At 43.6% G+C, this 23,397-nt stretch overlaps 1 protein-coding gene across 1 annotated transcript in view; it reads right to left on the bottom strand.

The window, feature by feature from the left end:
* LOC124023362 overlaps positions 1–21,800 on the bottom strand; it is a 29,307-nt gene extending 7,507 nt beyond the window's left edge. Inside the window, exons 1-11 of the mRNA XM_046337889.1 lie at positions 21,732–21,800; positions 12,748–13,070; positions 11,031–11,197; positions 9,004–10,933; positions 8,747–8,920; positions 8,496–8,669; positions 8,214–8,328; positions 4,235–4,325; positions 3,566–4,115; positions 2,892–3,052; positions 2,385–2,860 (exon numbers count right to left, since the gene is read on the bottom strand). Coding sequence (XP_046193845.1) covers positions 2,385–2,860; positions 2,892–3,052; positions 3,566–4,115; positions 4,235–4,325; positions 8,214–8,328; positions 8,496–8,669; positions 8,747–8,920; positions 9,004–10,933; positions 11,031–11,197; positions 12,748–13,043 — 4,134 coding nt within the window. The 5' untranslated portion in view covers positions 13,044–13,070; positions 21,732–21,800. The remainder of the gene's footprint in view (positions 1–2,384; positions 2,861–2,891; positions 3,053–3,565; positions 4,116–4,234; positions 4,326–8,213; positions 8,329–8,495; positions 8,670–8,746; positions 8,921–9,003; positions 10,934–11,030; positions 11,198–12,747; positions 13,071–21,731) is intronic.
* Positions 21,801–23,397: the final 1,597 nt, after the last annotated feature.

The following is a 23,397-nucleotide window of genomic DNA, read 5'->3' on the forward strand; positions in this document are numbered from 1 at the left end:
ATCGGTGGACTTTCTTACCGACCTTCCCCCGGTCACAGGGAAGTACTACGATCCTGGTCGTTGTGGATCGGTTTTCTAAGTCCTGTCGTCTCATCCCGTTGCCCGGTCTCCCTACGGCCCTGCAGACTGCGGAGGCCTTGTTTACCCATGTCTTCCGGCACTATGGGGTGCCTGAGGACATAGTTTCTGATCGGGGTCCCCAATTCACATCCAGAGTATGGAGGGCGTTTATGGAGAGACTGGGGGTCTCAGTCAGCTTAACCTCAGGTTTTCACCCCGAGAGTAATAGGCAGGTGGAGCGCATAAACCAGGATGTGGGAAGGTTTCTGCGGTCCTATTGCCGGGACCGGCCTGGTGGGTGGGCAAGGTATGTTCCCTGGGCTGAACTAGCTCAGAACTCCCTACGCCACACCTCAACTAACTTGTCCCCTTTTGAGTGTGTGTTAGGTTACCAGCCGGTCCTGGCCCCATGGCATCAGAGCCAGACCGAGGCTCCTGCGGTGGAGGAATGGGTACAGTGCTCAAAGGACACCTGGAAAGCCATTCAGGACTCACTACGGTTAGCGGGAGAACGGCAGAAGAGGAGCGCTGATCAGCACCGCAGTGAGGACCCCGTGTTTGCACCGGGGGACAGGGTCTGGCTCTCGACCCGAAACCTGTCCCTCCGCCTGCCCTGTCGGAAGCTGGGGCCGCAGTGTGTGGGGCCGTTCAAAGTCCTGAGGAGAATAAACGAGGTGTGTTACAGGTTACAACTTCCTAGGTATTACCGTATTAACACCTCGTTTCATGTGTCTCTCCTCAGGCAGGTGGTGGCTGGTCCCCTGCAAGAAGGTGAGGTGCCTGAGGTCCCTCCGTCCCCTCTGGACATCGAGGGGTCCCCGGCGTACACAGTTCGGGGCATTCTGGATTCGAGACGCCGGGTGGGGGGCCTACAGTACCTCGTGGAATGGGATGGGTATGGTCCGGAGGAGAGATGCTGGGTTCCGGTGAGAGACATTTTGGACCCTTCTCTCCTGAGAGATTTCCACCGCCTCCACCCGGATCGCCCAGCACCTCGTCCTCCGGGTCGTCCTCGAGAACGGTGGCGGTGCGCTACGGGGGCCGCGAGTGAGGGGGGAGGGGTACTGTCACAAGTTGGCTCTCCTGCCTGTTCGGGCGGTGCTCGTCACCGTCCTACTAGCCGCAACCGATCCCTTTTTCGTTTGTCTATTGGTTTTGTCTTATTAGTTTCACCTGTGTGTATTTTAGTTTAATTAACGTCCTTATATGTAATAGGTTGTCCCGCCCTTGTTTTGTGCGGGATTGTTTTTGTATTCCTGTCATTTGGTGTAGTACTTGTGTTTTATTCTCCGGTCTATTTTGACCCTGTGTGTTGGGTTGACCGTGTTTTTTGTGCGCTGGAGAATAAACTGTTGAATCACTGAAACCTCTCTCTCTCTGCGCCTGATTCCACCCACCTTGATAAAACGTGACACTGTAACTAATGTATTTAATCAATGTTACATGGAATGCTGGTGATTTATCAATTAAACTGTCTAATGACAAAATATGACAACAGCTAAAATCCTGCATGACTTCAAGCAGAACACAGGACTGTCTATATCCCAGTATGAATGGTTGGTCAGTACACACCTGGCTATGAGACTGTGTTTATATTACTAAAGCAGAACACAGGACTGTCTATATCCCAGTATGAATGGTTGGTCAGTACACACCTGGCTTTGAGACTGTGTTTATATTACTAAAGCAGAACACAGGACTGTCTATATCCCAGTATGAACGGTTGGTCAGTACACACCTGGTTTTGAGACTGTGCCTGACTGCAGGTATGTAAAAGTAAGTATTGACATTATGACTTACCTCAACATGTTCACAAGTCTTACAGGTCTGAGGAATCCCTGAAGTCAAAAGTAGTTATTTAAAATGGACAATCTCATGTAATAATGAATCAATAATTATTAAATAGACTTGTAATAAAATGAATAAAACTAAGCAACAGTCTCAGAATGTACACTCATTAGCAGACCATAATCTGACATTAGTGTTATATTAATGAATGTTTGTAGAAGCAGGAAACAATATCCGTTCTGGTCCATGTTTTTGTAGATGTTGGGGTCTGATTTCTGCTAGATCCTAGGATGTTCTCTTCACTCTCTAACAGAGTGTCAGCCAAGAAGTTTAGCATCGTGTTACAACGCTCTTAGTTGTTGCGGAAATCGGCCCACAATGCTGTTTACTTTGTGCATCTACTTCATATCGCTGATAACCTTTAACCTCTACCTTTAAGTTTGTTTTGACCAAATAGTCCATGATTGTGTTCCTTGCCTGGGAATCAAGTGTAATGATTGCTTTCATTTTAAAACAATTAAATTAAGTTTACTCACATTTCTCAGGTCCAGGCTTGATACAACTTTCCCCACCATGGTCTCTGGTGTCCTCAGGTCCAGGCTTGATACAACACTCTCCACCATGGTCTCTGGTGTCCTCAGGTCCAGGCTTGATACAACACTCTCCACCATGGTCTCTGGTGTCCTCAGGTCCAGGCTTGATCCAACTCTCTCCACCATGGTCTCTGGTGTCCTCAGGTCCAGGTTTGATCCAAAACTCTCCACCATGGTCTCTGGTGTTCTCAGGTCCAGGCTTGGTCCAACTCTCTCCACCATGGTCTCTGGTGTCCTCAGGTCCAGGCTTGATACAACACTCTCCACCATGGTCTCTGGTGTTCTCAGGTCCAGGCTTGATCCAACTCTCTCCACCATGGTCTCTGGTGTCCTCAGGTCCAGGCTTGGTCCAACTCTCTCCACAATGGTCTCTGGTGTTCTCAGGTCCAGGCTTGGTCCAACTCTCTCCACCATGGTCTCTGGTATTCTCAGGTCCAGGCTTGGTCCAACTCTTTCCACGATGGTCTCTGGTGTTCTCAGGTCCAGGCTTGGTCCAACTCTCTCCACCATGGTCTCTGGTGTTCTCAGGTCCAGGCTTGGTCCAACTCTCTCCACCATGGTCTCTGGTGTTCTCAGGTCCAGGCTTGGTCCAACTCTCTCCACCATGGTTTCTGGTGTTGGTAAAGCAGAAGGATAGACTGATTCAACTAAATATATTATATTTAGTTATATTATTATTTTATTATTTTACTAGGCAAGTCAATAAGATAAGAACAATAAGAAAAATATCTCATTTAAAATGGCGGCCTACAACAGCCAGATCCTTCACTACCCCAGACCCTCCCCTACCCCAGACCCTCCCCTACCCCAGAACCTCCCCTACCCCAGACCCTCCCCTACCCCAGACCCTCCCCTACCCCAGACCCTCCCCTACCCCAGACCCTCCCCTACCCCAGACCCTCCCCTACCCCAGAACCCCGCCTACCCCAGAACCCCCCCTAGAGATGAAGTCACAAGGTATCAACCTCCACACACATACGTCCCCCTCATAAAACACTGAGCTTGTGCCATATCTAACTGTCTGTAGGTCCAACAGAACACATTAAAACACACCACTACTACTAATGTAATTGTAGAAATGATTCCAGAGGAAACAAATGTTGAAACATTGCTATTTGACTCACCTCTGAATGTGTTGGTCATCTATCTGACACAGGGTCACTGAGGAGGAGGAGTAAACCCCAAATCCAGGATAGAGGGGTTCAGTGAATGTGGTGTGTTCTGTGTGAAGGTGTGTCAGTGTACCAGAGGAGGACACACTATAGAAGGACAAAGTACCAGCTGACCAGTCCAGATATACTCCAACTCTGTGAGAATAATGACCAGAGATGGATCTGCTGACTCCAGCATGGATAAATTCATAAGCACTATCATAGCAGTATAAACACCAGGACTTCCTATTGAGTCCAATCCAACTGTCATCCTCCCGTCCCTTCCTCTTCATTCCTTTGTACACCACACCAATGTCAGCCATGTCACCATCCCTCTCCACCTCCCAGTAATAACGACCTCCAGAAATGACTTCACTGCAGACAACTTGGCAATGACAATCAAATCTGTCTGGATGGTCTTCATAATGCTGCTTCTCCACCACCCGTGTCACCTTCCTGTTCCCCTCAGACAGTGTCAGGTGTGGGTTTACTGTATTTGGGTCCAGGGTGAGATGACAGGCATCTGTAGACAAAAGGAGAGTTTAATCAAACCACATCTTTACATAAAATGTTGTTTTGTCAGAACAGAACAAGTATTGATTAGTTACTATGTTACTATGGTTCTCAATTGAAGAGACTTACATTTCCTCAGCCCTGATTTCAGCCTGCACTCTCCACCATGATCCACACTGTAGGAGAAACAGGTTATATACAAGTACTTCCGGCGCCGACAGAGATGGCGGCCTCGCTTCGCGTTCCTAGAAAACTATGCAGTTTTTAGTTTTTTTTACGTGTTATTTCTTACATTAGTACCCCAAGTCATCTTAGGTTTCATTACATACAGTCGAGAAGAACTACTGAATATAAGATCAGCGTCAACTCACCATCAGTACGACCAAGAATATGTTTTCCGCGATGCGGATCCTGTGTTCTGCCAACGGAATTGATTCCATGCAGCGGCCCCCCAAAAAAACGATTTCGTAAAAGAGGGAAACGTAGCGGTCTTCTGGTCAGACTCCGGACACGGGCACATCGCGCACCACTCCCTAGCATTCTTCTTGCCAATGTCCAGTCTCTTGACAACAAGGTTGATGAAATCTGAGCAAGGGTAGCATTCCAGAGGGACATCAGAGACTGCAACGTTCTCTGCTTCACGGAAACATGGCTCACTGGGAAGAAGCTACCCGGGGCGGTGCAGCCAACGGGTTTCTCCGCGCATCGCGCCGACAGAAACAAACATCTTTCTGGTAAGAAGAGTGGCGGGCGTATGCCTCATGACTAACGAGACATGGTGTGATGAAAGAAACATACAGGAACTCAAATCCTTCTGTTCACCTGATTTAGAATTCCTCACAATCAAATGTAGACCGCATTATCTACCAAGAGAATTCTCTTCGATTATAATCACAGCCGTATATATCCCCCCAAGCAGACACATCGATGGCCCTGAACGAACTTTATTTAACTCTTTGAAAACTGGAAACCATTTATCCGGAGGCTGCATTCATTGTAGCTGGGGATTTTAACAAAGCTAATCTGAAAACAAGACTCCCTAAATTTTATCAGCATATCGATTGCGCAACCAGGGGTGGTAAAACCTTGGATCATTGTTACTCTAACTTCCGCGACGCATATAAGGCCCTGCCCCGCCCCCCTTTCGGAAAAGCTGACCACGACTCCATTTTGTTAATCCCTGCCTACAGACAGAAACTTAAACAAGAGGCTCCCACGCTGAGGTCTGTCCAACGCTGGTCCGACCAAGCTGACTCCACACACCAAGACTGCTTCCATCACGTGGACTGGGACATGTTTCGTATTGCGTCAGATAAAAATATTGCCGAATACGCTGATTCGGTGTGCGAGTTCATTAGAACGTGCGTTGAAGATGTCGTTCCCATAGCAACGATAAAAACATTCCCTAAACAGAAACCGTGGATTGATGGCAGCATTCGCGTGAAACTGAAAGCGCGAACCACTGCTTTTAATCAGGGCAAGGTGTCTGGCAACATGACCGAATACAAACAATGCAGCTATTCCCTCCGCAAGGCTATTAAACAAGCTAAGCGTCAGTACAGAGACAAAGTAGAATCTCAATTCAACGGCTCAGACACAAGAGGCATGTGGCAGGGTCTACAGTCCTCAGAGCATGCGCAGACCAGCTGGCCGGTGTGTTTATGGACATATTCAATCAATCCCTATACCAGTCTGCTGTTCCCACATGCTTCAAGAGGGCCACCATTGTTCCTGTTCCCAAGAAAGCTAAGGTAACTGAGCTAAACGACTACCGCCCCGTAGCACTCACTTCCGTCATCATGAAGTGCTTTGAGAGACGAGTCAAGGACCATATCACCTCCACCCTACCTGACACCCTAGACCCACTCCAATTTGCTTACCGCCCAAATAGGTCCACAGACGATGCAATCTCAACCACACTGCACACTGCCCTAACCCACCTGAACAAGAGGAATACCTATGTGAGAATGCTGTTCATCGACTACAGCTCGGCATTCAACACCATAGTACCCTCCAAGCTCGTCATCAAGCTCGAAACCCTGGGTCTCGACCCCGCCCTGTGCAACTGGGTACTGGACTTCCTGACGGGCCGCCCCAGGTGGTGAGGGTAGGCAACAACATCTCCTCCCCGCTGATCCTCAACACAGGGCCCCCACAAGGGTGCATTCTGAGCCCTCTCCTGTACTCCCTGTTCACCCACGACTGCGTGGCCACGCACGCCTCCAACTCAATCATCAAGTTTGCGAACGACACAACAGTGGTAGGCGTGATTACCAACAACGACGAGACGGCCTACAGGGAGGAGGTGAGGGCCCTCGGAGTGTGGTGTCAGGAAAATAACCTCACACTCAACGTCAACAAAACTAAGGAGATGATTGTGGACTTCAGGAAACAGCAGAGGGAACACCCCCCTATCCACATCGATGGAACAGTAGTGGAGAGGGTAGCAAGTTTTAAGTTCCTCGGCATACACATCACAGACAAACTGAATTGGTCCACTCACACTGACAGCGTCGTGAAGAAGGCGCAGCAGCGCCTCTTCAACCTCAGGAGGCTGAAGAAATTCGGCTTGTCACCAAAAGCACTCACAAACTTCTACAGATGCACAATCGAGAGCATCCTGGCGGGCTGTATCACCGCCTGGTACGGCAACTGCTCCGCCCTCAACCGTAAGGCTCTCCAGAGGGTAGTGAGGTCTGCACAATGCATCACCGGGGCAAACTACCTGCCCTCCAGGACACCTACACCACCCGATGTTACAGGAAGGCCATAAAGATCATCAAGGACATCAACCACCCGAACCACTGCCTGTTCACCCCGCTATCATCCAGAAGGCGAGGTCAGTACAGGTGCATCAAAGCTGGGACCGAGAGACTGAAAAACAGCTTCTATCTCAAGGCCATCAGACTGTTAAACAGCCACCACTAACATTGAGTGGCTGCTGCCAACACACTGTCATTGACACTGACCCAACTCCAGCCACTTTAATAATGGGAATTGATGGGAAATTATGTAAATATATCACTAGCCACTTTAAACAATGCTACCTTATATAATGTTACTTACCCTACATTATTCATCTCATATGCATACGTATATACTGTACTCTATATCATTGACTGCATCCTTATGTAATACATGTATCACTAGCCACTTTAACTATGCCACTTTGTTTACTTTGTGTACATACTCATCTCATATGTATATACTGTACTCGATACCATCTACTGTATGCTGCCCTGTACCATCACTCATTCATATATCCTTATGTACATATTTTTTATCCCCTTACCCTGTGTATAAGACAGTAGTTTTGGAATTGTTCGTTAGATTACTTGTTGGTTATCACTGCATTGTCGGAACTAGAAGCACAAGCATTTCGCTACACTCGCATTAACATCTGCTAACCATGTGTATGTGACAAATTAAATTGGATTTGATTTGATTTGATTTTGACTGACAAAGACCTAATAAAGCAGTCAACATTTAAAACATATTGCTTAGTTCTGGTGCACTATCCCAGTTCATTACTATCCTACCTACTGCATACAGAACAGAGTAATATTCATTACTAGAGACATACAGGTATTCTATCCTACCAACTGCATACAGAACAGGGAGTACAATTCATTACTAGAGACATACAGGTATTCTATCCTACCTACTGCATACAGAACGGAGTACAATTCATTACTAGAGACATACAGGTAATCAACCCTACCTACTGCGTACAGAACAGAGTACAATTCATTACTAGAGACATATAGGTATTCTATCCTACCTACTGCATATAGAACAGAGTACAATTCCAACAGGATATCAGAGATGCAGAAGAAGAGTATTCATGTGGTGATGATGTATGCTGTGTTGGAGTGCTCAGCCTGCTGAGTAAACTTCCCCTTAATTCTACCATCATGTCCTCATGTTACTGACCCTACTACACTACATATGACACAACCGCTGCTCTCACTATCAGGACATCTATTCTGACTTACTTCAGTTTATATGTGGGATCTTCAGTTTATGGGTGATTGTGGGTCCAGCTCTTTCAGGTGGGAGGGGTTTGACCTCAGAGCTGAAGCAGAGCAGCTGAAAGCAGTCTCCCTGCAGAGTCTCCTGGGTGATTGTAGCTCAGGTCCAGCTCTTTCAGGTGGGAGGGGTTTGACCTCAGAGCTGAAGACAGAGCAGCACAGCCCTCCTCTGTGACCAGACAGCCAGACAGCCTACAGAGAGACACAACAGCTGTCTAGGTTGATGTGCTGGTGTCAATCATCTTGTAGGACACCCATAAATTTGTCCATGACACAAACAATGTGATAAAAAAATAAGATTTTCTGATCATTTGTTTTAATAAGCTCATTACCGACCTGACTGAAACAGCTGTACTTACCCCAGTGTGTGTAGTTTACAGTCTGGATCCTCCAGTCCAGCAGACAGCAGTGTAACTCCTGAGTCCTGCAGGTCATTGTCTCTCAGCTCCAGTTGTTTCAGTTGTGAGCTGGGTGAACTCAGGACTGAGGCCAGATCAGAACAGCAACCCTCTGTTAGACCACACTGACCGAGACTGGAGGGCAGAAGAACACAAGATTAACACGTATAAAACATCCACAAAATATCTCATACTGAAGATATTTAACTCACACTAGTGTCTGTATGTTGCAGAGTGGACTGGTTAGTCCAACACAGAGCAGCTCCACTCCTCTGTCTCCCAGGTCATTGTAGCTGAGGTCCAGTTCTCTCAGGGGGAAGTTTGGTGTCTGCAGAGCTGAGGTCAGAGTCTCACAGGATTTATATGTGAGCTTACAGTGATCCAGTCTGGAGAGAGGAGATCATCTGTTAGATATACAAATCCTTCATTATAATGATACTCTAAACATCAACTCAATAACAGAACTTACAGTGCTCGCTTGCAGGTTTTCACTACTGGCAGCAACCTCTGATAACCTTCCTCTGATGTGTTGTATGTCTTCAGGTCAAACTCCTCCAGCACCTCCTCTGACATCAGTAACAGGTAGGCCAGGGCTGAACATTGGTCAGGTTCTAGCTCTGTTTCTGAAAGAGTTCCTGAACGCAGGGAGGTCTGCATGTCTTCAACTAGAGAGTTGGCACCAAGTTCATTCAGACAGTGGAACAAGTTGATGATCCTTTCTGGTGAGGATTCCTGGTTGATGTTGTCTGTAAGGTACCTGACTGTTCTCTCAACTGTTTCCTCATTGGTCTGTGTGGTACATCCTGTCTGTGTCAGAAGGCCTCGTAACAGATTCTGATTGGACGCAAGTGAGAGACCCAGAAGGAAGCAGAGGAACAGGTCCAGGTGTCCAATCTCACTCTTCAAGGCCTGGTCCACTGCTCTCCTGTGTAAGTCAGACAACTGGATTGACTCCTCTTCACCATTGTCATCCTTTTTGTCTTCATCGGAATCATCATCATCGGAATCATTATCATCGATTGACGTCAACTTGTCAGGCTTCAACTTGCATGACCAGAATTTGAATCGGCTGTTTTCATAATAATCTTGACCCTTAGTGACTGCTTTGGGGTAGAAAACATTTTCCTTCTTGCCCAGACATGATTCTAAAGCATGCACTGCTGCTAGAAACTCCTGAATGCTCAGATGCACAAAGCTGTAGACCTTCTCTTGGTACAGCCCAGATTCCTCTTTAAAGATCTCTGTACACAATGCTGAGTACTCTGATGCCTCTGTGACATCAAGGCCACACTCTCTCAGGTCCTCCTCATAGGAGATCAGGTTGCCCTTCTGCAGCTGTTGGAAAGCCAGCTTGGCCAGTTTCAGGATCATCTCTTTGTCTGACTGAGACAGTTCCTTTGGGTTTGTCTCTGTGGCTTTGTTGTACTTCCTGTTCTTCATAATGATTTGGATCATGAAGTGTGAGTACATCTGGGTCAGAGTTTTGGGGACTTCATCCTTCTCTGCCTCTTTCAGCATCATCTCAAGGACAGTGGCTGATATCCAACAGAACACTGGCATGTGGCACATGATGTGGAGGCTCCTTGATGTCTTCATGTGTTTGATGATTTCATTGGCCAGATTCTGATCTGTGATTTTCTTCCTGAAATACTCCTCCTTCTGTGGATCATTGAACCCTCGTACCTCTGTCACCTGGTCAACACACTCAGGAGGGATCTGATTGGCTGCTGCAGGCCGTGAGGTTATCCAGAGGAGAGCAGAGGGAAGCAGATTCCCCTTGATGAGGTTTATCAGCAGCACGTCCACTGAGGTTGGCTTCGTGACATCACAGCACTTCTCATTGTTTGTGAAGTCTAGAGGAAGACGACACTCATCCAGACCATCAAAAATGAAAACTGTGTTGGTTTCACCATCTTCAATGCTGTCAATTTCTTTCAGCTCTGGGAAGTAGTGGGAAAGAAGTTGCATCAGACTGTATTGGTCCTTTTTCAGGTTTAGATCACGGAAAGGAAGAGGAAACATGAAATGAACGTCCTGATTTGCTTTTCCCTCTGCCCAATCAAGGATGAACTTCTGCACAGAGACTGTTTTTCCAATGCCTGCGATTCCTTTGGTCAGCACAGTTCTGATAGGTTTGTCTTGTCCAGGTAAAGGCTTGAAGATGTCGTTGCATTTGATTGATGTCTCTTGTGTGGTTCGTTTCTTGGATACGATCTCTATCTGTCTAACCTCATGTTCATTATTGAGCCCTCCACTTCCACCCTCTGTGATGTAGAGGTCTGTGTAGATGTCCTTGAACAAACTTTGATTTCCATGGTGTCCATTTCCTTCAGATATGTGTTGATACTTGTGTTTCAGTTTAGCCTTAATGGCTTGTTGGACTGTCAGCAGAGTTTGACCTGTAGAAAAACAATGAGAGTTGGGACTCATCAGTTTGTGTGTTGTATAAGGGCCTTTGTAGCGTTCTTTGTAATATTATATGAAACACAGTCTTACTTCTTCTGTCCAGAAGGTTGTGTGTGATCTTTAATGCATCCTCACTGTCCAAACTCTCCACTTCCTTATTGTCATCTGGTAATGGTTCCTGGCTGAAAGTAGGTGGCTGATCACTCTTCATTGATAGCAGGCTGGTTGTAGGTGACTCTGCTCTGGGCTTCTGGACACTGAACAAAACAGGGAGAGAGAACACCTCATCAATATCACATCAAATCCTCATCTACTTCATTTTAATAACTGTATATTGGAACTTCTAGAAGTCCTGATGTTTCTTATAAAGCTACAGTCTGCAATTGGTAAATCCATTTTTGGCCTTTTAAATGAATGATGTACAGTCATGGCCAAACGTTTTGAGAATTAATATTAATTTTCACAAAGTCTGCTGCCTCAGTTTGTATGTTGGCAATTTGCATATACTCCAGAATGTTATGAAGAGTGATCAGATGATTTTCAAAGCCCCTCTTTGCCATGCAAATTAATTGAATCCCCAAAAACATTTCCACTGCATTTCAGCACTGCCGCAAAAGGACCAGCTGACATCATGTCAGTGATTCTCTTCTTAACACAGGTGTGAGTGTTGATGAAGATAAGGCTGTAGATCACTCTGTCATGCTGATTGAGTTCGAATAGACTGGAAGCTTCAAAAGGAGGGTTGTGCTTGGAATCATTGTTCTTCCTCTGTCAACCATGGTTACCTGCAAGGAAACACGTACAGAGTTTGCTCAGGAATGGCAGCAGGCAGGTGTGAGTGCATCTGCACGCACAGTGAGGTGAAGACTTTTGGAGGATGGCCTGGTGTCAAGAAGGGCAGCAAAGAAGCCACTGCAAAAAGTACAGGGATTGGACTGCTGAGGGCTGGGGTAAAGTCATTTTCTCTGATGAATCCCCTTTCCGATTGTTTGGGCATCCAGAAAAAAGCTTGTCCGGAGAAGACAAGGTGAGCGCTACCATCAGTTCTGTGTCATGCCAACAGTAAAGCATCCTGAGACCATTCATGTGTGGGGTTGCTTCTCAGCCAAAGGAGTGGGCTCATTCACAATTTTGCCTAAGAACACAGCCATGAATAAAGAATGGTACCAACACATTCTCTGAGAGCAACTTCTCCCAACCATCCAGAAACAGTTTGGTGACGAACCATGCCTTTTCCAGCATGATGGAGCACCTTACCATAAGGCAAAAGTGATAACTACGTGGCTCGGGGAAGAAAAAAAAGATCAATATTTTGGGTCCATGGCCAGGAAACTCCCCAGACCTTAATCCCATTGAGAACTTCTGGTCAATCCTCAACAGGTGGGTGGACAAACAAAAACCCACTAATTCTGACAAACTCCAAGCATTGATTATCCAAGAATAGGCTGCCATCAGTCAGGATGTGGTCCAGAAGTTAATTGACAACATGCCAGGGTGGAATACAGAGGTCTTGAAAAAGAGGGGTCAACACTGCAAATATTGACTCTTTGCATCAACTTCATGTAATTGTCAATAAAAGCCTTTGACACTTTTGAAATGCTTGTAATTATACTTCAGTATTCCATAGTAACATCTGACAAAAATATCTAAAGACACTGAGGCAGCAGACTTTGTGAAACTAATATTTGTGTCATTCTCAAAACTTTTAGCTACGACGGTAGACCTACATTTGATATAATTTGGGAACACTTTTCCCTTTAGTTTTATGTCTTTAAGAGAACTGTGTATTTTACATTTAATCTCTTACCACTTTGAACTGGTGTCTTGAGTCATTTTAGAGTCAGTGGTCCTGTCCTCTCTCTCCCCAAAGAGACTCATTTTAGAGGCAGTGGTCTCCTCCCCTCTCTCCCCAGAGAGACTCATTTTAGAGGCAGTGGTCCCGTCCTCTCTCTCCCCAAAGAGACTCATTTTAGAGGAAGTTGTCCCCTCCCCTCTCTCCTCAGAGAGACTAATTTTAGAGGCAGTGGTCTCCTCCTCTCTCTCACCAGAGAGACTAATTTTAGAGGCAGTGGTCTCCTCCTCTCTCTCCCCAGAGAGACTCATATTAGATGTAAGTCAAAACTCACTCAGCTACAATAAGAAGAAACAGAACAGTCAATATTTCTGAACATTGTTGAAGAACCATTAACAATGACAACACATTTACTATCTGTGGTCAAAGAGTTCAATCAGCGACTTCATATTGTATCCAACATACACAGTCCACTATGTTATTAAAGATACACAGTCCACTATGTTATTAAACATACACAGTCCACTATGTTATTAAAGATACACAGTCCACTATGTTATTAAAGATACACAGTCCACTATGTTATTAAAGATACACAGTCCACTATGTTATTAAAGATACACAGTCCACTATGTTATTAAAGATACACAGTCCACTATGTTATTAAAGATACACAGTCCACTATGTTATTAAAGATACACAGTCCACTATGTTATTAAACATACACAGTCCACTATGTTATTAAAGATACACAGTCCACTATGTTATTAAAGATACACAATCCACTATGTTATTAAAGATACACAGTCCACTATGTTATTAAAGATACACAGCCCACTATGTTATTAAAGATACACAGTCCACTATGTTATTAAAGATACACAGTCCACTATGTTATTAAACATACACAGTCCACTATGTTATTAAACATACACAGTCCACTATGTTATTAAACATACACAGTCCACTATGTTATTAAACATGATTGGATCCCCTGACTCCATAACAACAGCTAGTCTACCTGGTTAGATCCCTGACTCCATAACAACAGCTAGTCTACCTGGTTGGATCCCCTGACTCCATAACAACAGCTAGTCTACCTGGTTGGATCCCCTGACTCCATAACAACAGCTAGTCTACCTGGTTGGGTCCCCTGACTCCATAACAACAGCTAGTCTACCTGGTTGGATCCCCTGACTCCATAACAACAGCTAGTCTACCTGGTTGGGTCCCCTGACTCCATAACAACAGCTAGTCTACCTGGTTGGATCCCCTGACTCCATAACAACAGCTAGTCTACCTGGTTGGATCCCCTGACTCCATAACAACAGCTAGTCTACCTGGTTGGATCCCCTGACTCCATAACAACAGCTAGTCTCCCTGGTTGGATCCCCTGACTCCATAACAACAGCTAGTCTACCTGGTTAGATCCCTGACTCTATAACAACAGCTAGTCTACCTGGTTGGATCCCCATTAGCTGACTCCATAACACCTGGGGTCCAAACACAAATCAAATCAAATCAAATTTTATTTGTCACATACACATGGTTAGCAGATGTTAATGCGAGTGTAGCGAAATGCTTGTGCTTCTAGTTCCGGCAATGCAGTGATAACCAACAAGTAATCTAACTAACAATTCAAAAACTACTGTCTTATACACAGTGTAAGGGGATAAGGAATATGTACATAAGGATATATGAATGAGTGATGGTACAGAGCAGCATACAGTAGATTGTATCGAGTACAGTATATACATATGAGATGAGTATGTAGACAAAGTAAACAAAGTGGCATAGTTAAAGTGGCTAGTGATACATGTATTACATAAGGATGCAGTCGATGATGTAGAGTACAGTATATACGTATGCATATGAGATGAATAATGTAGGGTAAGTAACATTATATAAGGTAGCATTGTTTAAAGTGGCTAGTGATATATTTACATAATTTCCCATCAATTCCCATTATTAAAGTGGCTGGAGTTGGGTCAGTGTCAATGACAGTGTGTTGGCAGCAGCCACTCAATGTTAGTGGTGGCTGTTTAACAGTCTGATGGACTTGAGATAGAAGCTGTTTTTCAGTCTCTCGGTCCCAGCTTTGATGCACCTGTACTGACCTCGCCTTCTGGATGATAGCGGGGTGAACAGGCAGTGGTTCGGGTGGTTGATGTCCTTGATGATCTTTATGGCCTTCCTGTAACATCGGGTGGTGTAGGTGTCCTGGAGGGCAGGTAGTTTGCCCCCGGTGATGCGTTGTGCAGACCTCACTACCCTCTGGAGAGCCTTACGGTTGAGGGCGGAGCAGTTGCCGTACCAGGCGGTGATACAGCCCGCCAGGATGCTCTCGATTGTGCATCTGTAGAAGTTTGTGAGTGCTTTTGGTGACAAGCCGAATTTCTTCAGCCTCCTGAGGTTGAAGAGGCGCTGCTGCGCCTTCTTCACGACGCTGTCAATGTGAGTGGACCAATTCAGTTTGTCTGTGATGTGTATGCCGAGGAACTTAAAACTTGCTACCCTCTCCACTACTGTTCCATCGATGTGGATAGGGGGGTGTTCCCTCTGCTGTTTCCTGAAGTCCACAATCATCTCCTTAGTTTTGTTGACGTTGAGTGTGAGGTTATTTTCCTGACACCACACTCCGAGGGCCCTCACCTCCTCCCTGTAGGCCGTCTCGTCGTTGTTGGTAATCAAGCCTACCACTGTTGTGTCGTCCGCAAACTTGATGATTGAGTTGGAGGCGTGCGTGGCCACGCAGTCGTGGGTGAACAGGGAGTACAGGAGAGGGCTCAGAACGCACCCTTGTGGGGCCCCCGTGTTGAGGATCAGCGGGGAGGAGATGTTGTTGCCTACCCTCACCACCTGGGGGTGGCCCGTCAGGAAGTCCAGTACCGAGTTGCACAGGGCGGGGTCGAGACCCAGGGTCTCGAGCTTGATGACGAGCTTGGAGGGTACTATGGTGTTGAATGCCGAGCTGTAGTCGATGAACAGCATTCTCACATAGGTATTCCTCTTGTCCAACTAACTAAAAGACATTACAGACATCCGACTTTACAGTTTACATTGAAAGAAGGTAGTAGACATTATAAACATTTACCAAGTAGACATTACAGACTGTTAAAATAGCTGACAGGTATTTCTTCCTAACCCTTCGGCCTCATCAAACAGCGCTTCAGAAAGACCAGAGTGAACACTTTGTCTGAGATTGCCGGTGTTGTGAAGAACAGCACAGTGACAGGGGTCACCATCCCACAGCTGGTTGGACTGGAGGATGGTACGGTGCTGGTGGAAAGTTATGGCTGGCAACAACACCTGACTCCGGTCTTCAGGCCACTGCCACAGATCAAGAAGCACGGGAGGTGAAATGATGTTATGCAAGTAATGTAGGTGAAGACCAGTTGGTTATTTCCTGTTTTACAGCATTGATGCTCTGAAGCCTGGTGTTGTTGTCACCAAGGAGCGTTGGGACTCAGTCGGGACCAGGTTTCAGCTGCTGCACAACGCTGACATCCTTCCTGTCTGTAGTGCTTCTAGTCACATGACTCTCTCCTAACACACACCATACGTTGTTGCTACTTTAAAAAATGTATCCTGCTGCTCAGCCACTTTACCTATACTGATTGTATACATGTAACTACCTCATCTATCACCAGTATCACTGATATGGTTATTGATATTGTTCTACTACATACTATATAACTACCTCATCTATCACCAGTATCACTGATATGGTTATTGATATTGTTCTACTACATACTATATAACTACCTCATCTATCACCAGTATCACTGATATGGTTATTGATATGGTTCCTTTACATACTATATAACTACCTCATCTATCACCAGTATCACTGATATGGTTATTGGTATTGTTCTTCTACATACTATATAACTACCTCATCTATCACCAGTATCACTGATATGGTTATTGGTATTGTTCTTCTACATACTATATAACTACCTCATCTATCACCAGTATCACTGATATGGTTATTGATATTGTTCTACTACATACTATATAACTACCTCATCTATCACCAGTATCACTGATATGGTTATTGATATGGTTCTACTACATACTATATAACTACCTCATCTATCACCAGTATCACTGATATGGTTATTGATATTGTTCTTCTACATACTGTATAACTACCTCATCTATCACCAGTATCACTGATATGGTTATTGATATTGTTCTTTGTCAGGGTAGGTTCCTTGTTCCTTGTCAATCATTGGTTTACTGGTGAAATCAGCAATCAGACATTAACTTCTTTAAGTAAATCAATCAAACCTTTACTAATGCAACCGCAGACAGAAGTTGACAATGGAACCATAGCATGTATGTTTCTGCAACCAACCAAAGGGCTGGTTAACTATATAGACTATATACCCACGATCACTCCCTAGTGGTATGATCACCTACGTCAATGTGTGTGTGCTTCCATAAGCTGAGGTTACCTTATAAGGTAACCTGGTACAGTAGCTTCTCTGAATTCATTAGCATTGTCCACTGTCACACAATATCAACATGTCAAAACCAGACAGTGGTTACTTCTCTTTATCTAGTTTCTGTCTGACTCAGACCCAGCCTGCAAGCACACTCTCACAACAGCCAGAGCTTAACCACAAAGACTAATATAGATGGTTGTGCAATGTATAGCTGCAGCGTTTTAGACACATAGCAACAGTATTTATTCAAAGGCCTGCAGCAAAACATATGAATCTTAAGGTCCCCTTAATCAATAATTAATTCAGATTAATCCTACATCTTCTACATACTGTATAACTAACTAATCTATCACCAGTATCACTGGTATGGGTATTGATATGGTTCCTTTACATACTGTATAACTAACTAATCTATCACCAGTATCACTGGTATGGGTATTGTTATGGTTCCTTTACATACTGTATAACTAACTAATCTATCACCAGTATCACTGGTATGGGTATTGATATGGTTCCTTTACATACTGTATAACTAACTAATCTATCACCAGTATCACTGGTATGGGTATTGATATGGTTCCTTTACATACTGTATAACTAACTAATCTATCACCAGTATCACTGGTATGGGTATTGTTATGGTTCCTTTACATACTGTATAACTAACTAATCTATCACCAGTATCACTGGTATGGGTATTGATATGGTTCTTCTACATACTGTATAACTAACTAATCTATCACCAGTATCACTGGTATGGGTATTGATATGGTTCTTCTACATACTGTATAACTAACTAATCTATCACCAGTATCACTGGTATGGGTATTGATATGGTTCCTTTACATACTGTATAACTAACTAATCTATCACCAGTATCACTGGTATGGGTATTGATATGGTTCTTGTACATACTGTATAACTAACTAATCTATCACCAGTATCACTGGTATGGGTATTGATATGGTTCCTTTACATACTGTATAACTAACTAATCTATCACCAGTATCACTGGTATGGGTATTGATATGGTTCCTTTACATACTGTATAACTAACTAATCTATCACCAGTATCACTGGTATGGGTATTGATATGGTTCTTGTACATACTGTAAAACTAACTAATCTATCACCAGTATCACTGGTATGGGTATTGATATGGTTCCTTTACATACTGTATAACTAACTAATCTATCACCAGTATCACTGGTATGGGTATTGATATGGTTCTTGTACATACTGTATAACTAACTAATCTATCACCAGTATCACTGGTATGGGTATTGATATGGTTCCTTTACATACTGTATAACTAACTAATCTATCACCAGTATCACTGGTATGGGTATTGATATGGTTCCTTTACATACTGTATAACTAACTAATCTATCACCAGTATCACTGGTATGGGTATTGTTATGGTTCCTTTACATACTGTATAACTAACTAATCTATCACCAGTATCACTGGTATGGGTATTGTTATGGTTCCTTTACATACTGTATAACTAACTAATCTATCACCAGTATCACTGGTATGGGTATTGTTATGGTTCCTTTACATACTGTATAACTAACTAATCTATCACCAGTATCACTGGTATGGGTATTGTTATGGTTCCTTTACATACTGTATAACTAACTAATCTATCACCAGTATCACTGGTATGGGTATTGATATGGTTCCTTTACATACTGTATAACTAACTAATCTATCACCAGTATCACTGGTATGGGTATTGATATGGTTCTTGTACATACTGTATAACTAACTAATCTATCACCAGTATCACTGGTATGGGTATTGATATGGTTCTTGTACATACTGTATAACTAACTAATCTATCACCAGTATCACTGGTATGGGTATTGATATGGTTCATTTACATACTGTATAACTAACTAATCTATCACCAGTATCACTGGTATGGGTATTGTTATGGTTCCTTTACATACTGTATAACTAACTAATCTATCACCAGTATCACTGGTATGGGTATTGTTGTGGTTCCTTTACATACTGTATAACTAACTAATCTATCACCAGTATCACTGGTATGGGTATTGTTATGGTTCCTTTACATACTGTATAACTAACTAATCTATCACCAGTATCACTGGTATGGGTATTGTTATGGTTCCTTTACATACTGTATAACTAACTAATCTATCACCAGTATCACTGGTATGGGTATTGATATGGTTCCTTTACATACTGTATAACTAACTAATCTATCACCAGTATCACTGGTATGGGTATTGTTGTGGTTCCTTTACATACTGTATAACTAACTAATCTATCACCAGTATCACTGGTATGGGTATTGTTGTGGTTCCTTTACATACTGTATAACTAACTAATCTATCACCAGTATCACTGGTATGGGTATTGTTGTGGTTCCTTTACATACTGTATAACTAACTAATCTATCACCAGTATCACTGGTATGGGTATTGTTATGGTTCCTTTACATACTGTATAACTAACTAATCTATAACCAGTATCACTGGTATGGGTATTGATATGGTTCTTGTACATACTGTATAACTAACTAATCTATCACCAGTATCACTGGTATGGGTATTGTTATGGTTCCTTTACATACTGTATAACTAACTAATCTATCACCAGTATCACTGGTATGGGTATTGTTATGGTTCCTTTACATACTGTATAACTAACTAATCTATCACCAGTATCACTGGTATGGGTATTGTTATGGTTCCTTTACATACTGTATAACTAACTAATCTATCACCAGTATCACTGGTATGGGTATTGATATGGTTCCTTTACATACTGTATAACTAACTAATCTATCACCAGTATCACTGGTATGGGTATTGTTATGGTTCCTTTACATACTGTATATTATGTAGTTCTTTCTCTACTGGTATTGACACGTGTTATTATATTATTTATATTGACACAATCTATTTCTGATATTGCTACTATGTCAGTAACCATTTGTCTGTACAGTTTCTGCCTTCTGTAGAGACCCATCCACGTTGCTAGATGTGGCTGGGGGGGTATAGCATTTCTATCACATTGACCCATCCACGTTGCTAGATGTGGCTGGGAGGTATAGCATTTCTATCACATGACCCATTCACGTTGCTAGATGTGGCTGGGGGGTATAGCATTTCTATCACATGACCCATCCACGTTGCTAGATGTGGCTGGAGGGTATAGCATTTCTATCACATGACCCATTCACGTTGCTAGATGTGGCTGGGGGCGTATAGCATTTCTATCACATGACCCATCCACGTTGCTAGATGTGGCTGGGGGGTATAGCATTTCTATCACATTGACCCATCCACGTTGCTAGATGTGGCTGGAGGGTATAGCATTTCTATCACATGACCCATTCACGTTGCTAGATGTGGCTGGGGGGGTATAGCATTTCTATCACATGACCCATCCACGTTGCTAGATGTGGCTGGGGGGTATAGCATTTCTATCACATTGACCCATCCACGTTGCTAGATGTGGCTGGGAGGTATAGCATTTCTATCACATGACCCATCCACGTTGCTAGATGTGGCTGGGGGGGTATAGCATTTCTATCACATGACCCATTCACGTTGCTAGATGTGGCCGGGGGGGGTATAGCATTTCTATCACATGACCCATCCACGTTGCTAGATGTGGCTGGGAGGTATAGCATTTCTATCACATGACCCATCCACGTTGCTAGATGTGGCTGGGGGGTATAGCATTTCTAACACATGACCCATCCACGTTGCTAGATGTGGCTGGGGGGTATAGCATTTCTATCACATGACCCATCCACGTTGCTAGATGTGGCTGGGGGGTATAGCATTTCTATCACATGACCCATCCACGTTGCTAGATGTGGCTGGGGGGTATAGCATTTCTATCACATGACCCATCAGTTTAGTGTCTCGATTAGCATCATCTAACATTTATACAATATTTATATCTGGACACTTTCTGTTGATCTGGAATTGTTCCTTATTGTAGGCTACTACTTTTAGTCTTAATCTTTACTACACTACTCACTGTTTATCACATGACCTCACATGTGAATCCTTAAACAGATGGGTGGAGCTAAGGCTTAAGAGGGTGTGAACAATGCTGAATGGGTGGTGACAAAGGAGAGCTCTCCAGTAGGTGCACCAAAACATTCAGGGGCCATTTTCTCAATTCTGGGGTTTCAACTCTCAAAGCAGAATTACTTTCCCATTGTTCCTCAAATGCAGAGTATGATACACCATTTTGTATCTCTGTTTCTGATTTTATCAAATGAAGAAAAATAACACATTTCAAATGCTGCTACATAAGACCGAATCAAATCGGTCACATTTAGTTTCAATGCCCATTACCGTAGTTTTTGTTTACGTGACACACGTCTTCCTCCGGGAAGTGAAACATACATAAAATGATAGTTATTGAAAGTTGAAATCAGTATTGTAATAATAATAACAAGTTTGTGATTGTCTTACCCCATAAATCACTCTCTCTGTGATGGCCTAACTTCTCCATAACACTTTTCTACAAACAAACAAAAATTACGCTACATACCTTATAAACATTTTTCTCCTACCAACAGTGTCCAGTTTTTCCTTTACTTCCTTATAAATGTACTTCATGTTTCAAACACAGTGGGCGGGTTCAACAGGTATTGGTTTATGCGAAGACACACACGCGCAGACAGACATGCAGACAGACACACAGACGCACACACACTCTCCTTCCCGCTAACTTTAACCCATGCGTATGCACAGTTTCTAGTGGTTGAAGTATTGCATTTCAAGGAGGCCAGTAGATTAGTATTTAGTGTAAATGTGGGATATGATGGACACACTTATTCATAACAATAAAAAGGTTAATAACATGATGCAATCATTTACAGTTAGTGAGAAGAGAGAACATCTATTCTGTTTATCTTTGCATTTTACAATAATTAAAAATAGCCGTCAATTCCCTAGGCTTTTATTTATTTAGTTTCCATGATAATTGCATAATAAATTCCTCACCCTTTCTGTGATGTTTTCATTCTCACAAGGTATCATATTATGGCCCACAACGAGGTCACTGTGATGGTTTCAATCTCACGGGGTATCATATTATGGCCCACAATGAGGTCACTGTGATGTTTTCATACTCACAGGGTATCATATTATGGCCTACAACGAGGTCACTGTGATGTTTTCATTCTCACGGGGTATCATATTATGGCCTACAACGAGGTCACTGTGATGTTTTCATTCTCACAAGGTATCATATTATGGCCCACAACGAGGTCACTGTGATGGTTTCATTCTCACGGGGTATCATATTATGGCCTACAACGAGGTCACTGTGATGGTTTCATTCTCACGGGGTATCATATTATGGCCTACAACGAGGTCACTGTGATGTTTTCATTCTCACGGGGTATCATATTATGGCCTACAACGAGGTCACTGTGATGGTTTCATTCTCACGGGGTATCATATAATGGCCTACAACGAGGTCACTGTGATGGTTTCATTCTCACGGGGTATCATATTATGGCCTACAACGAGGTCACTGTGATGGTTTCATTCTCACGGGGTATCATATTATGGCCTACAACGAGGTCACTGTGATGGTTTCATTCTCACTAGGTATCATATTATGGCCTACAACGAGGTCACCATTCGTCCCATCTCTCGTTTAATTGGACCCACTTCCCAGCAGTAAATAGATCAACTATGGTATTTCAAGCAGCCTATTTTGCTCTATGCCAGTGGTCACCAACGCGATCACCTCGTTGATCTGCAAGGCATTTCTAGATGATCGCTCAACATTTCTGTAAAAAACGTTAAAGTTGGTGGTCGGTGCAGACAATTCAGCCGCTGCCCTGCGCGCCGGGTAGGCAAACTGTTGCCATTTCATGTGTCTGAATGTGCAAACTGTTGCCATTTCATGTGTCTGAATGTACAAACTGTTGCCATTTCATGTCTGAAGGTACAAACTGTTTCCATTTCATGTCTGAAGGTACAAATGTTTCCATTTCATGTGTCTGAATGTACAAACTGTTTCCATTTCATGTCTGAATGGACAAACTGTTTCCATTTCATGTGTCTGAATGGACAAACTGTTTCCATTTCATGTCTGAATGGACAAACTGTTTCCATTTCATGTGTCTGAATGTACAAACTGTTGCCATTTCATGTGTCTGAATGTGCAAACTGTTGCCATTTCATGTCTGAAGGTACAAATG

Source organism: Oncorhynchus gorbuscha, unplaced genomic scaffold, assembly GCF_021184085.1.
Source record: "Oncorhynchus gorbuscha isolate QuinsamMale2020 ecotype Even-year unplaced genomic scaffold, OgorEven_v1.0 Un_scaffold_1612, whole genome shotgun sequence".
NCBI classification, from domain to species: Eukaryota; Metazoa; Chordata; class Actinopteri; order Salmoniformes; family Salmonidae; genus Oncorhynchus; species Oncorhynchus gorbuscha.